This window comes from Callorhinus ursinus, unplaced genomic scaffold (genome assembly GCF_003265705.2).
Source record: "Callorhinus ursinus isolate GAN/ISIS: 27379988/994484 unplaced genomic scaffold, GSC_fseal_2.0 scaffold3, whole genome shotgun sequence".
Taxonomy (NCBI): domain Eukaryota; kingdom Metazoa; phylum Chordata; class Mammalia; order Carnivora; family Otariidae; genus Callorhinus; species Callorhinus ursinus.
Genome location: NW_027397065.1, coordinates 43,469,212 through 43,485,792, shown reverse-complemented (window position 1 = coordinate 43,485,792; position 16,581 = coordinate 43,469,212). Strand labels below are relative to the sequence as shown.

At 35.8% G+C, this 16,581-nt stretch overlaps 1 protein-coding gene across 2 annotated transcripts in view; it reads right to left on the bottom strand.

Moving 5' to 3' along the window:
• The window catches only part of RNF145 (ring finger protein 145), a 55,650-nt gene that overhangs the window by 33,307 nt on the left and 5,762 nt on the right, over positions 1 to 16,581 (bottom strand). For both annotated transcript variants that reach the window (XM_025867122.2, XM_025867121.2), the window contains 2 exons: positions 15,614 to 15,816; positions 7,794 to 7,902 (listed from right to left, as the gene is read on the bottom strand). In XM_025867122.2, coding sequence (XP_025722907.1) covers positions 7,794 to 7,902; positions 15,614 to 15,797 — 293 coding nt within the window. In that variant the 5' untranslated portion in view covers positions 15,798 to 15,816. The remainder of the gene's footprint in view (positions 1 to 7,793; positions 7,903 to 15,613; positions 15,817 to 16,581) is intronic.

The window sequence follows — 16,581 nt, the reverse complement described above, 5'->3', positions numbered from 1 at the left end:
TTTTTTTAATTTAGAAGATTTAAACAGTAAAATGTATTAAGCTGGTCAGAAGCAAGGATCCCTGCCGTCTACTTAAAACTAAAAAAAAAAATCTTTCTTTAAACTTTTTTCATTTGTGCAATTTGTGCAATACTGACAATCAGCCCCTGAGCACTAATAAACTAAACAATTTGAAAATCTACTTCTCTAATCCCCTGTGCTAGCCTATTCTCCAGCGACTGAAACCGTTTGGGTGCATAAGAATGTGTGAGATATATGAAAAAGGTCTCAAGGATAGCTTGCAATTAGAAAAATTCTTGCTATAAGGAGAAGCATACAAGTTATAAAAAAACTAGGTAACAACAACAAAATCTAGAAGCTTACCAACTGACCAACTGACCTATAACAATCTCTTAAGCAACCTGAACAACCTAGAACAATTTGTACATTCTGGCTACTTAAAGCTTTCAAACTGTTAGTTCCAAAGAAACCTAATCTACTTTTACAGAGAATAAAGTGGTGAAGCTCTCGAAGCTGTCTTAGGCAATATGTGCAAAAGGCATTGCTCAATTTAAGGGATCCCAGGAACTGAGATGCTCTAACACCTAGATTTGAGTACCTACTACACCCTAAACAATGTGCTAGTAACTGAATAGTTCATTTACCCAGGGCTTAATTATTTAAATCATCTCTGCCACCCTCCTTCTCTCTAAGCTTCTTTCTGACCCCTTACTGAAATATTTAGTGTCTGGAGCTGATAATGTTCAAAAGAAGAAAATATATCAAACACTGAAATGGGTCAATTTTATTCCTGTCAAAATTAAAAGTGGGGTATAGAATGATAAAATTCATTTTTAACAAGTTCTTTATTTAACAGCAGTGGTTCTCAACTGAGGAAAATTTTGTTCCCTAGGAAAGCACATTTGACAGGGACACTGTGGTTTCACAACTGCTGGAGAGGGAGTTCTCTGTGATCTAGGGAGCAGAGGTACCAATATCCTATAATACACAAGACTGCCCCCATAGCAAAGCATGACCTGGCCCCAAGTGCTAATAGTCCTGTAACAAAGAAACCTTAAATGAGACAAACTTTTATGAAATGGGGAGCTAATTATCTGTATTTTACATATAAATAACTCTTGGGGAAGTTTTACATTTGAAACCCTACTTACGTACCCGAGACCAGGATGAAAAGGAGTATACTTTCAATCTTGTGAAACCCATGGGCTCTTAATGCAACTTATACACATAAAAAACTGACATGTTAGTTCAGAAATCTAACAATAAAACAAGGAATTTAAGAATACTGGAGTTTAGGGCGCCTGGGTGGCTCAGATGGTTAAGCGTCTGCCTTCGGCTCAGGTCATGAGCCCAGGGTCCTGGGATTGAGTCCCGCATCGGGCTCCCTGCTCCTTGGGAGCCTGCTTCTCCCTCTGCCTCTCTCTCTCTCTCCGTCTCTCATGAATAAATAAATAAAATCTTAAAGAAAATAAAAAATATATAAAAAAAAGAATACTGGGGGCGCCTGAGTAGCTCAGTTGGTTAAGCGTCTGCCTTTGGCTCAGGTCATGATCCTGGGGTCCTGGGATCAAGTCCCACATCGGCTCCTCCTGCTCTGTAGGGAACCTGCTTCTCCCTCTACCTCTGCCTGCCACACCCCCTGCTTGTGCTCTGTCAAATAAATAAATAAAATCTTAAAAAATAATAATAAAATAAAATCTTTTAAAAAAAAGAATACTGGAGTTTCAAAATTTTACAGAAAAACACACAACTGTGATCAAGACCATACCCTCATAGGAATGGTCATGTCAGTTGTTGAGTTTTTCTTTTTTCCTCTATAGTTCTGGATAGTCTCAATTTTAAAGTAGGATTGATACTGCAAAATATATTCCTTACATCACTCAAAATGAAAAACACAGTTTAGTAATTTTAGGAGTTAAGGAACCTGAAACATATCAGATAGACTATTAAATGTTCATACTATATGAACCAAGGCCATGAATTTTCTGAAGTTTAATTCCTCTGAACTACAAGCAAAATCCATTCTAGACATATTCTAAACAAGTTTTTATTCACTTAAGGGTAATCAGCTTCATTATTTGAGTACATGTCTTTATTTATTTGAGGGTGGGAAGAAGCAGACTCCCCACTGAGCAGGGAACCCAACTCCGGGCTCCATCCCAGGACCCTGGGATCATGACCTGAGCCGAAGGCAGATGCTTAACCAACTGAGCCAGCCAGGTGCCCCTATATGAGTACATGTCTTAAGGGAAAACAGAAGCCCAGCTTTTCACTGAAATTTTCAATTTGCAATGACTTTTTATATAGCCAGTTTCTGAAGTACCAAATTAATTACTTAAATAATTAAATTATTAATTGAATTATCCAAGTATTGATTCTCCTTCTTAGTACCATACTACACTCTGCCTTGATATAACTAGACTGAATGGTGAAAAATATCTGTAAATCATATAACTGATAAAGGACTTATACCTAGAATTGAGATGTATTAAAACTCAATAATATAAAAAGACAATCCAATTAAACTGGCAAAAGATATGCCAATTTTTCTAAAAAAGATTTACAAATGGTTAATGAACTCATGAAAAGATGCTTAATATCATTAGCCATTAGGGAAGTACAAATCAAAACCAGATGAAATATCACATCACACTTACTACGATGGCTATACTAACAAAGACAGATAGCAACAAGTGTTGGCAAGGATATGGAGAAACTGGAAACCTCACACACTGTTGGTAAAAATAGTACAGCTACTTTAGAAAATAGAATGGCAGGGGCACCTGGCTGGCTCAGTGGGTAGAGCATGCAATTCTTGATCTCAGGGTTGTAGGTTCAAGCCCCGTGTGGTGTAGAGATTAAAAATAAAATCTTTAAAAAAAAAGAGAGAGAGAGAGAGAGAAAGAAAATAGTATGGCAGTTCCTCAAAAGGTTAAACACAAATACCATATGATCCAGCAATTCCACCCCAAAGTATATGCCCAAGAAAAAATTGTATGTCCACACAAAACTTACCCATTATGTTCACAGCACTACTCATAATAGCCAAAAAGTAGAAAAAAACCTGTGTCCATCAGTGAACAGATGAACAAAATGTGGTATATTCATACCATAGAATATGATCTGGACAGGAGAAAGTACTGATACATGCTACAACATGGATGAACCTTGAAAACATGTTAAGTGAAAGAAGCCAGGCACAAAGGACCACATACTGTGTCTACATGAAATGTCCACAATAGGCCAATCCACAGAGTCAAAAAATAGAATGACAGTTGCCTAGGCTTGGGGGACTGATGGAAAATGGGGAGTGACTGCTGATGGGTACAGGGTTTCTTTCTGGAGTGATGAAAGTGTTCTAAAATCAACTGTAGTGACGGTTTGTATAGTTCTGTGAATGTACTAAAACCATTGAGCTGCATCCTTTAAATAGGTATGTAAATTATATCTCAATAAAGCTGTTATTTAAAAAAGATAGTTATGAAGTTGCCACATGAAATCTGAACCACTACATTTTTTAAAACTAAAAACTTCAGCCTTAAAATTTTATAAATGTAATACATTCAAGCCTCAATATTTATAAATGTGACATATTATGAATAATTCAAGGATAATACATCTTTGCTAAACTTTTGTGAGACAGCACCATATAGTATACATTATGTACCAAGAAAATTCTAAAACACGCCACTTCTTGAAATTTGTTAGTTTGATATCAAAACTAACTCCTTAAAATGGGCAGTTTTCCTTTACATTTTCAAAAAAGCAACTTACCAAGGTAACATATTGACTAAGTAGGGAAACTAGTTCATACGCAGTCTGATTCTAAAACTCATTTTCTTTCCCCTAAACATGCTGCCTCCCTAAGAGGAATAAGCTAGCAATCAGAAAACCTACATTCAAGTTAGTCTGAGATTGTTCCTTCCCAGCTATTTGCCCACTTTGGTTTTTTCTTCTACAAATCCAAAAGGATTACTAATAAGGATCAAAATGAAATAAAAAACAGGACATGTTTTTGTATACTATAAGATTTTATAATTCTTTTTATTATTTAAAATACATTTGATTTTCTAATAATAAAAACAAACTTTAAATATTAGAAGAAACATTCCCATAAATTAAAAGTCAGAAGTTAAAAACTGCCACCAGAAGAATGGTCAGAAAAAGGCTTGTCTTTACCTCTGACACTGTCAGGGTTCCCTTTATCCTTACGTAACAGAATTTTGACCTCTAAAAATGCCTGGATGGTAAGACTGTATATAAAAATTGAGCTACATGCTTTCAACCATCACTACACCATTAAACCACATGGAAACCAAAAAAGCATGAGGGAAAGAGCAGGATCATTGTTTTCTCACCCAGAATTTTAACTAATAAAAGCAACAATTTTCATACCTCTATCTTCAAGTTTAGGATTTTGAAGATTAATCAAAGAAATCACATCTACTCTAAATGGCTATCATAGAGCGGTACTATGAAATACTCTCATTTAAAGTCATTTTTTAAAGAATGCTCATAAAACACTGCTGCACAATCAAAACAAAACATAACAATGTTAGTTAAAATTCACTGAACACCAGGAACACTCTTGATTTTGGCTTGGGAGCCCAGCCCCATGGCAGGCTCCGTGCCCTGTGTGGAGTCTGCTTGTCCTTGTCCCTTTCCTTTGCCCTCTGCTCCCCCCCCCACCCGTTTGCTCACTCAAGCTCTTGCTCTCTCTCTAAAAAAGAAAATTCACTGAGCACTACACCCAAAAAACAAATAATCCAATTAAAAAATGGGCAGAAGACATGAACAGTCATTTCTCCAAAGACATACAGATGGCCAACAGACACAGGAAAAGATGCTCAGCATCACTCATCAGCAGGGAAATGCAAATCAAAACTACGATGAGGTATCACTTCACACCTGTCAGAATGGCTAAAATCAAAAACACAAGAAACAACAAGTATTGGCGAGAATGTGAAGAAAAAGGAACCCTCTTGCACTGTTGGTGGGAAAGCAAACTGGTGCAGCCACTGCAGAAGACAGTATGGAGGTTCCTCAAAAAATTGAAAATAGAACTACCCTATGATCCAGTAATCACACTACTGGATATTTACAGTAGAATACAAAGATACTAATTCAAAAGGATATATGCACCCCTATGTTTATTGCATCATTATTTACAAAAGCCAGAATACAGAAGCAGCCCAAGTGTCCACTGATAGATGATGGATAAAGAAGATGTGGTGTGTGTACATACACATACACACACACACACACACACACACACACACACACACACACACACACACACTGGAATATTATTCAGCCATAAAAAAAGAATGAAATCTTACCATCTGCAACATGGATGGAGCTAAAGAGTATAACGCTAAGCAAAACAGAGAAAGACAGATACCATATGGTTTCACTCATATGTGGCATTTAAGAAACAAACAAACAAAGGGAAAAAGAGACAAACGAAGAAAGAGACTCAACTATAGAGAACAAACTGAAAGTTACCAGAGGGGATGTGGGCAGAGGGAGGGAGAATGGGTAAAACAGGTGATGGGGATTAGAGAGTACACTTATCATGATGAGCACTGAGTACTGTATAGAATTGTTGAATCACTCACTATATTGTACATCTGAAACTAATATAACACTATGTTAAAACTGTATTGGAATTTAAAAACTTAAAAAAAAGGAAAAAAATTCACTGAGCACTTATATGTCAAAAATTATGCTAAGAGCTTTATATGCTTTATCTTACTGAATCTTTACAATAGCGCCTTAAGATATTACCACCATTTTACAGGTAAGGAAACTGAGAACTATCTTTCTAATAAGTGACACTGAGGTTATAGAAATAAGGAACATGGTATTTGAAACTCTCCAGTCACCCATCCACTTATCCAAAAGATATGGCACTCGTAGGTAGCCAGGCACTCATCTACACACAAAAATGATGAATCAGAAGCCTATATACTCTACTGCATTATACTCTACAGACACAATTTTTGCTTAAAAATGAATAAAGATAGAGAAGTGTCTCTACCTTGAACTTGAGCTCAGATTCAGAGGTGTCCTGGGTAAAGACACAGAAACAGACTGTGTCAGGCTGTGGGGCTGGTGGTGCTGTAATGGGAAAGATACCATGTTGTCTGTGCTAGTCCTGGCCCCTGGACTTCTATTCTAAGCTATGCGGAGAAAGATGCTACAAATCTACTTCATGTTCCCATGAAGGAGTCCAAGACACAGAGACATACTTGTATGACACAAAATGAAAAAACTCATGTCTCCAGAGTAAAACACAGCTCAGTTTGAAGCACTGTTAGGATTACAAGAAATGCAGTACTACTCTGGCAGCTCCAGATTTTGCAACTTTAACACCGGAGGACATAAGCTGGGCAAAACAGCAGAAGTTAGCAGAGGAAATTGACCAGACAGAAACACAGGAGTGGAATGTGAGAAAACTGAGTTTCTGTGGAACACTTTGGAGCCTTTGAGAAATAACTGGATGAGGTAAAGGAGGATGAAGGTCCTACTTCAACAACAAGGGCCAACAGTCAGTGACTATTGTTATTTTCACTCTTTCATATCCACAAAAGTGGTGGAAACTGGAAGGTATTAAAAATAACTGGAAGGAAATGCCAGAATTTTAACAGGTCTATCTCTGGGTGGTCTAATTTCAGGTGATTGTTACTGCCTTTAAATTTCTGTATTTCCCAAAAGTCATCTACAGTGAACAGTGTTATTTTATAATCAGAGAGTAAAAAAGGTTTCTACCTCAACCATTCAATTCTAGTAATATAAAAATGCTATTTTAAGATTTTCAAGCCAACACCAAAATCTGTTTTTCAGACCTTCAGACAGCTACATCTTGTTATATATGCAAAGTAACCATCACTCTTTTTAGGATTGGGAAAGAAATATATGGTTTCATTCATTTCATTATGGTTATACATTTCAATCAAGACAAAAGAAACTAGGGGCGCCTGGGTGGCTCAGTCAGTTAAGTCAGTTAAGTGTCTGACTCTTGATTTTGACTCAGGTTATGATCTCAGGGTTGTGAGATCGAGCCCCGCATGGGACTCCACACTGCGTGTGGAGTCTGCTTAAGATTCTCTCCCTCTCCCCTCCCTTCCCAATTTACATGTGCACTCGCTCTCAAAAAAGAAAAGAAAAGAAATGATACCCACCACATTTATTTATACCCCATTACATTTACTGTGTGGCTTTTAGTTCTCCTGTATTTTAATATCCTGTTTCAAAGTAGGAAGTTCATTTTCATTGGCAGACCAGTCTTAAAACTTAGGACTAGCAGACCTAAGCAAACACGATATTACTAAAGATGAAGAACTTCTGAGCTATACCATGAACCTCACCAAATAATTTATGTAAATCATCCACTGTATACATGGTTGTGCCGATTCTCAAGCAGCATAAGCTAACTTCCTAAAATGGTGAAAGTAATCAAGTCCATAATTGTTAAAATGTTCTATAGCCTGTTTTTGGAAATTCTTTTCTTAGGTAATATAGAAAAAAGATCATAAGTATCTCTGTAAACATAATCTTAAAGTCCATTTCATATTAAGATCTTTTTTTAAAAGCAGAAATAAAATCTGAAGCATAATATCCCAGCTATTAATTCTATATAACAATATTTACTCAGGAAACAAATATCAAAAAAACTGTTTTGGATACTTGGCAAAGCTGCAGCTTCTTAACAGTGTTCATGAAAAGTATGTTTTCAGCAATGAAAAACTTTAATTCAGTCATACATTTCAAAAACGAGGTCACATTCTTACCTGGAGATTTGATGTCCAGCATAGAGGAGCAGGGCAGTCAAAAAATACAGGTAAAGCTGAACCAGATGCTGCCTGGGCAAGGTCAGTAGCACAACACTTAAGATATAACCTGTAGTAGAAATAAAAAGAGTTATAAATAAAATACGATTCTAATTTAGTCTCCCAATTAACTGAAGTAAATTATTTTCCTATTAGGTTTCAACAACTTTGAGGATTTTTACTTCACTACCAAAATAAGTTTAATACAGTAAAAATCACTATGGATTATCTGTTGACAACAAAGCATTTTTCACTTTTTTTGTAGATTGTTCTACTTTATAATCAAAACAACACACAAAGGTACAAAAGGACTCCTCTCATTATCTACCCTTACTTGATGTCCACTTATTTGTTCTACACCAATTCTCTCATTCTCTAGTCCCAGAGGAAGAACTGTCCTTAATGTCCCTCTCTAATGCTGCCTCTTGCACTTGACTCAAGGTCTTATTTTTCCAACTCCTCAACACCCCCTTTCTCCTACATCTTCCATCATCCCCGACACCAATGTTCACCTCTTTTCAAAGGATGTATAGGGCTCCTCCTCCAATCTTAAAGAAAAACTTCTCTTCGTGCTGATTTTTCCTTTTTCTATTACCTATTTTTCTCATTCTACTGACAAATGTTACAAACTATCTCTACCAATGCTTCCATTTTCTAACCATCCACTATTCCCTCTTTATCCTCTACAATCTACAAACTCTACAGAGCCCTCTTTACTCTAAAAAACCTCAGAAGTCAACAACTGCCTACTTGTCAAATCTAAAACATCCTGCTTATCCTTGTCCCAGCATCTGAAGCAACAACCCTCAAAACTGGCTCTGTGGATTTTCTTTAAACCTCCAAATTCTCCCCTCCACTTTCTTTTTATTCCCCCAAATGAACATAGGAAATTTAGTCCCTGAACAACTGCTTTTCTCTCTATAAAGTATCTAGCTCAAACAACTTATGCTTTGCTTCAAACATACCATTCCAAATATATGTTATCCACAAAGTTACTGAGAATCTACCTACTACACACACACAAAAAAGTAATCATTTCTTATTTTAAGCAAATATCTCATATCTCACAATGCCAGAGATATATACCACTTAAATGTTCTCATATACACGTACAAACTGAGCTCCCACCCTCATCACTCAACAGGCTAGCTCACCGTCTTTCTCTCCTAAATCCCACTCACTCTGACTCAAACCCAAGCCATCCTTTCTGTCATCACCAAGTCCTGCTGAGTCTTCCCCAGTAAGTCTCATGTCACCCTTCCTTCCCAGCCTCTATGCCCCGTCCCAGTCCATGCCGTGACAGGACAGCATACTGCTATTCTTCTTGCAGTCTCTTTCCAACCTCATCCATCCTATACTTCAGTACAAAACCATCCCTTTCATCTAGACAACTCTCTTGCTCTAAAACCTTCCAAAATTCTTAACTTTTCAGTCTGATACTCTAGCTCTTGCAAAATCTGGTTCTAGTCTAATCTTCTATAACTATTTTCCACTTATTAATGAGTCTTTATTAGGGCATGGATATCCCTTCTTAGTACCCAATGCTCCTCTCACACTTAAAGCTAAGGAATCAATCATGCTTAAAGCTACAGAAACAGGAGCAATATGCTAGGGACTAAAGAGGTAGAATCTAGATTTCCTATACACATCCTAACTTTAAGAACAAGCCAACAGAAACTAGAGATAAGTATTTCTACCTGCTTTTAATTTCTTAAAATAACTTTTCCAATTTATTTTGTTAATCCCTATCTCAAAGGACTTCAGAGGTATTTAAAAGAATGTTTACTATATTAAGCAAGCATGTTTAGTGTTTGTGGCTGAAGGATTCAATCTACTGCATGAAACATCTCCTTAAATTCTTTTTTAATGAACTGTCTTTTCCTTTCCAGATATTCTTATCTTTCCCTTCTCATGCACATCTCATAAAACAGCTGCCAAATCCTCATTCTTTCAATTATCCAGTCACTCAACCAATTATTACATGTAAAGTGTGACCCATATGCATTCCTAGACATGGTAGATCCAAAGAATAAAGTAATCACAGTTTAGGAAAAAATAAACACGGACAAAAGTATGATACAATATTGGTGCTACAATGAACAAGTATTAGAAGGGCTATGGTTGATTAAATGATTAAGTTTGGCCTGGACCTAGAAGGGTGAATGGATTTTTACCAGGCTAAGAAAAAGCAGCAGCGTTCTAGGAAAAGAAAATAGTAGGCATGAAAACCATTAAAAAAACAAAGGATATTTTCAGGAAACAATAAACTCTTAGGTTACACTAGAATTTGGTGTAAATAAAAAAGTACTGGCAGATGATGCCAACAGAACTGGTGACTAACGGCTCAATAACACAATAATAAGGAGCTCAGACTGGGCCATCAGTTCTCAAATCCTTTAGATTCACTTTAGGTGAGGTAAGAAGACAAAAAACAAAACAAAAACCCTATGCCTCACCTATACCCCCATTTCACATTCCAGCAGAAAAATAACTCTGTGATAACAACAAAATATATCACCCAAGAAGATTCTTAAGCAATTATGAATTCTGCTAAAGCAAGAACAGTATGAATATAATCTATTTGAAAAATAAAAGCCAAAACCATTGCTGACACCAATATGCATCACTATTCACTCTAACAAACCACAACAAACTCAACTGATAATGACGAAGCTAACGCAACAGTAATTTATAATTAAAACGCAAGACCAGCAGCATTTGAAAATGATGACCTACCTAAAATAACATTAATGAATGTTCCTAACAAAATGTAGGAATTTCTGCTATTTAAGGGTGATTTTAGTCATGGGGAAAAAGAAATGAGGACCTGGAATAAATCAGCAGCTTTGGTATGGAGTTGGCAGGGTCAGCGATGAGATATTTAAATAAGTCTTAGTGGTGATCTATGGGTGAGTGGCTGAGAACAAGGAAGTGAAGATGATTCTGATGTTTTAGCCTGGGTAGTAATCAAGAGGACAGCTTTGCTATTAAGATAGGAAACACAGAAAGAGGAGGAGGTCTGAGCTAAAGTAAACATGATGAATTCAGTGACCATATATTGCAGTGTCTACAGAATAGTTAGGTGAAGATATCTAACAGTAGTTAGAAATCCATTCAGTATCAGGCATTAGCTAGGTGCTGGGAATACGGAGATAACAAACAACCCCATTCCTACCTTAAAGGAGCTCACAATCTAGTTAAGAAGGTAGACAAGCATAAGGACCCTTAGAATGCAGAGTAAATGCTATGGAAGAGGTATGAACTGGGTGCCATGGGATAATAGAGGAGGAACACTAACAGACAGAATAGTGGTCAAAAAAGCAATGGAAAGTGGAGACAGAGATTTGCAGCCAAAACTATGTGCGATCACACAAACAACAAAAGATGAAAATTAAACACAAATTCTGGGCCCTATCAACACTTAAGAAGTCTAAAGAAAAAAGCAAGAGTCAGAAGTAATGGTCTGAAAGTTAGAAGAATCCAGAAACACTGTCCTGAGGAAGCAGTCAACAACTTCACAAACATGGGAAGGTCTGCAGAATGACGACACAAATGAAGCTTGAGTTTTTACATTTTAGGTCAGTCACTAATCATTTTAGTGATTGCAGTTTCAATGGAATTATTCTCCTATCTACTCTTTCCTTTCCAGCTTCGACAAGGCTAATTCTGGCTCTCAATACCTCTTGCCTAAAATCTTAACTGGTCTTCTTACCTCTGGTTTCTCCACCTGCCCCCCCCCCCAATTCAGCAGTCTGTAAAAAACTACCTAATCACTTTTCTTAAAATGCAGTTCACCTACTCTAAATCCTTCACTGACCCATGACTACATACCAAATTAAGTGTAATACCTAATATATGTATTCAGGTCTTTTCACAAATGGCCCCACTCTGCCTTTTCAATATTATTTCTATTTCCCTTTTTATATTCTACATTTTGCAAAATAGTTCTATAATTAACATTCCACCAATTATATTTAAACAATCACTTCTTTTTGCTGTTCTCAGAACCCACACTGGAAAGCGTCTCAATTTGAAAGTACAATTATATTCCATAAACATGAACTTTAACCACACCCTATCTTGATTTTTAAGCTCTTAATAACAATTAAAGGATATAAAAGGGGGAAAAGTCACAATTGCAATAAAAAAAAAATCTAGGATTGAACTTAACAATGAATGCCCAAGACTTCTATAATGAAAACTTTAAAACACTCCAGAAGGCTCAAAAGAAATCTGGAACATAGGGAGGCTCTCTATGTCATACACAGAGAAGAGTTCACATCTTTAAGCTATCTCGTCATCCTAACTTTAAGTAATTCTAAAGTTCACATAGCAAACAGTATCAGAAAAACTCTGAAACAGAAATAAAAACCAATGAAGGGACTAAGTCCAGACAGTAAAATATAGTCTAGGCATTCAATAAGACCACACATTGAAAGAACAAGAAAAAATGTTCAGAAATGAAACCAAACAGATGTGAGAATTTAGTATATAATAATCAGTCAGGAAAAGTTGAACTATTTAACAAATACATGGAGACTACCAGATAGTTATCTGGGGAAAAAAAATTTTACCCCTAACATAATGTACATGCAGATAAAATCCTAAGCAAAGTGAAGATGTAAATACTGAAACAAAAATAATGGAATAAAACATGATAGAGAAGTCTTTTCTAATAATTGAGTCAAAATTCTAACTGATAAAAAAGGAAATTCGACCACATTAAAAAGAAATTGTGCATGTCAAAAAAAAAATCATAAACCAAAATCAAGACAACCAAAACTGGAAAAAATAATTTCAACCCAAATTGAAATTCAACCCAATAATTTCAACCCAAAGGGCTAATTTCCCTAATGTATACCAAACTCCCACAAATCAGCAAGAAAAGGCTAAAATCCAGAGGAGGCCAGCCTAACTACTGTGTTGGTGCTGTGTCTCCCTTCAGCTTGAGCTGTAGCCCCAATAAAGCCTCGCCTGTGCCTTTGGGGGAAAAAAAACGGGTGGAGTGGGCTAAAATCCCATAGAAAAGTGAGCAAGGGACATGAACTGACAACTCTCAGAAGAGGAAACACACATTTTTCTTAAAACATGTAGATAAATACAATCTCACTCATAATAAGAGAAATACAAATTAGAACTAGTTAGAACACATCCATTTTCCACCTACTGGAATAGCCAAATATAGAGTTTGATAACACTGTTTTGATAAGGATGTAAAACTGTAAGAACTCTCAATCACTGTGCAGGTACAAAACAGTAAAACCCTATGGAGAGCAATATCGATCAGTATTACAGATGTGTATACTCTTTCACCCAGAAACTTCACTTCTAGGGATTTATCTCAAGGTTATATTTGCACCTATCAGAATCATAGCTATATAAAATTATTTAGTGCAACACTAAATGAAAATGCAAAAAAGAGTATTTAATTCAATGAATTATGGTATAGCCATACAAGGATACTATGCCACTACAAAACAGAATTGGGAGGGCTGGGGGGAAAATAAGGCCTTAACCATTTAACCAGAATCTTAAAATCTGGCATAACAGAAAGTGTCAACATAAAAACAGAGAAGAAAGCTTTATTTCATGAATATCTAAAAGCAGTAGTTATGGCTCTCTGATACATCATTGTTAAAACAAACAAAAGGTCGAGAATGTGTATATCATCCTATCATTTGTACAAAAAGGAAGACATACATTTATAACTACATATTTAATATCTTTATACTGACATAGGTACATAAAAACATCTCTAGAATTTTCACAAGGAAATAAAAATAGCTACTTGCTGGGGCTCAGAAAATTTAGTGGATAATGAACAAAGAGGAACATACTTTTCACTGTATACTTCTTATGTTTTGATTTTAACATAAATAAATGTATAAGTACCTTACTAATTTTTAAAAAGTAAGAATTTTAAAAATGTATTTAAGGGTGAAATTTGGTAAACTGGAACATTATGTAAACACTACCTAAATACTCTGACATGGAAGTTACTCTAACCAAAAACCTGTTCAAGCTGAAAATGTCTACGTAGATGGTGTAATCACTGAGCTTATTCTACCACAGCATGTAATAAGTGTATTTAAGAAGGCTCAGTTGAGCTCCTAAAGTTATAAGCCAGAGTATGAACTTCTATGTACGAGAACCCATTCAAATTTCTAAAATTAATGTTTCTGGTTATTAGGCAGCTGCTTTTAAAATAAATATTTCAAGCTACTTTTAAAATAAATATTTCAATCTATTCAGAAATAATATATGTGATAAGCACATTTTTTTAAACCACAGCGTGAATTACTTTGCTGATTAAGCTAAAAATCTAAGCCAAGTACCGAATTGTTCTTCTATAATAGATTGGAATTATTTTCCAAAAATTGGCTAACATACAAAGCCTTTAATAAAGGGCTGAGAATTATAGTGTTTTGCAGCATAAAAGAACCTTCTCATTTCACAGAATTTCCCAAGGTAGTGCCACCTAAGAGAGATGAATTTATTGTACCCAGATGTTCTGCTTCTAGTGTGTTGCCTTTTCTACTATACCATACTTCTTCCCACAATGGCTTACTTGGGAATCTCTTAGAGCTGTAAGGGGTTTTCAGGGCTAAGCTCTGGAACTCAAAAAGTCCTTCTATAGATAAAAATAAATCTCACAGAAACAGGACAAACCCTTACAATTTTATAAAACATACACTTGCATGGGCAATTCTAATAATAAAAATAATATTAAACCACTACAGTACATCATTCAAACCACATCTTGAGTTATACAATAGCAATGTCAAGTGAAAATATATTATTGCTATCATTACATATAAATAAAAAATTAACCTAAAAATTAAGGATCTTAACTTTCATTCTAGAAAAATTTTTATCTGTTTCCTTCCTGTATTTTTTTTTCTTTTGTTTTTTCTAAGATGTTATTTTTAAGTAATCTCTGCACCCAAGGGGGAGGAGCTCGAACTTACAACAACCCTGAGATCAAGAGTCACATGCTTTACTAACTGAACCAGCCAGGCACCCCTCCTGCCTATATTTCTTGACTTCAACTTCTTTAACCTCTCAATATTGCTTTTACTGTTAACTCCAAATCATACCAATTACATTTCAAGGAGTCTTTTTTAAAAATATTATAAATGTTATTTCCAACATTTCATTTAACTGAAATAAATGCCTTATGTTCAACTGATGTTAATGTTCTGGAACAATAAAGAATGTTGCATTTAAAAAGCTTTCTGAATTACTAACAAACCCCAAAACAGACAAATTAGAACAGGCCAAATGTCTGGAAAGGTAGTTCTCATTATTTTCATTTTATCATATTAAAATCTAAAATGTTTCCTTCTGCCTTCTAGCTTCATCCAGTAAAATAAATCCAACACTGTTTTCCTCTAGCCCTAATAACTCATATACAGTGGTAAGACCAATTACACTACAAACAAGATTTCCTAACATTCATCAATGGCTGTATCACTGTCATCTCAATATAACCAAATTTCATTTCACTCAAATTTAAAAGCCTACAAAGACATAAATCAGAATGCCCACTAAAAGATTAGAAACGGTAATGTAGGGGTGCCTGGTGGTTCAGTCGGTTAAGCGTCCGACTCTTGATTTCAGCTCAGGTCACGATCTTAGGGTCGTGAGATGGAGCCCTGTGCTGTGTATGGAGCCTGCTTGAGATGCTCTCTCCTTCTCCTTCTGCCCCACCCCACCCCACCACGCGTGCTCTCTCACTCCCTTAAAAAAAGAAGAAGAGAAAAGGTAATGTAGACACTTACCTACATAATGCATATTAAGAGCCAAATACTTATACTGGAAAAGAGGGTTGTTACTGAGGCTACTTCTTTGGATCTGCTGGAAGAAAGAGCTGACATCCCATCTGTACAGGACATCCAACAGCATGATGCTTGGCACCCTCAGGGCCACATTTAACACTGCTTCCAGTTTTTCCTTTGCAGCCATGTTTTTTCTTGGAGCAGACCTAAATTCAGGAGACATAACATATAAAATTAAGTCACCTCAAATAGCTTTTAGATATCCTCTTATGAATCTAACGGATTGTCACAAACTATACAATAACTATGTAACAACACATAAAACTCTTTAGCCACATCTACTATTTCCAGGTATTCATAAAATAATCCTTGTATTGGGTTTTCACATTGACTCTTTCAGTTCTTCCCAATCTGATTAAGTGTTAAGGCCTCAAAATTTATTTTTAAATTTTTAAATCCAACTCTAGGCACTAGCAATAAAACACCCTAATAATACTATAGCTTTTGTCCAACTACCTTGAAAGGAAAAATTCACTCCTATAAAATTTATAAAATTGAGATTTATGTAGCTCTTTAAAAAGAGCAAATTTTAAGTGGCTATTATATGAAAAAACCTAAGCTATTCAATAAAAATTTGGTAACTACACATTCAGTTTGCAGCATCTCACAGTCTATCCTTTTCTGTATTACTTACAACCAAAACTGAACTACTGAATTTATGATATAGATATAATTCAGAGAACTCATGATACAGATAAAGAAAACATAGTTTGCAATATTGTTTCCTTCAATCATTAAAGTTAAAATCTCCATCTGAAATTCCCATAATCTGCCTTCAAAGTGGGGAAATAATGCTTATCAAATTCTTCCTGTGATTCACAGATATGCTGGCACAAGGAAGAAGTCAGGCTTTGGAGTCTGCAGCCCCTGTCTTTGCTCAGCTGTTGATGAGTTGTAGGAGTAGAATTAAA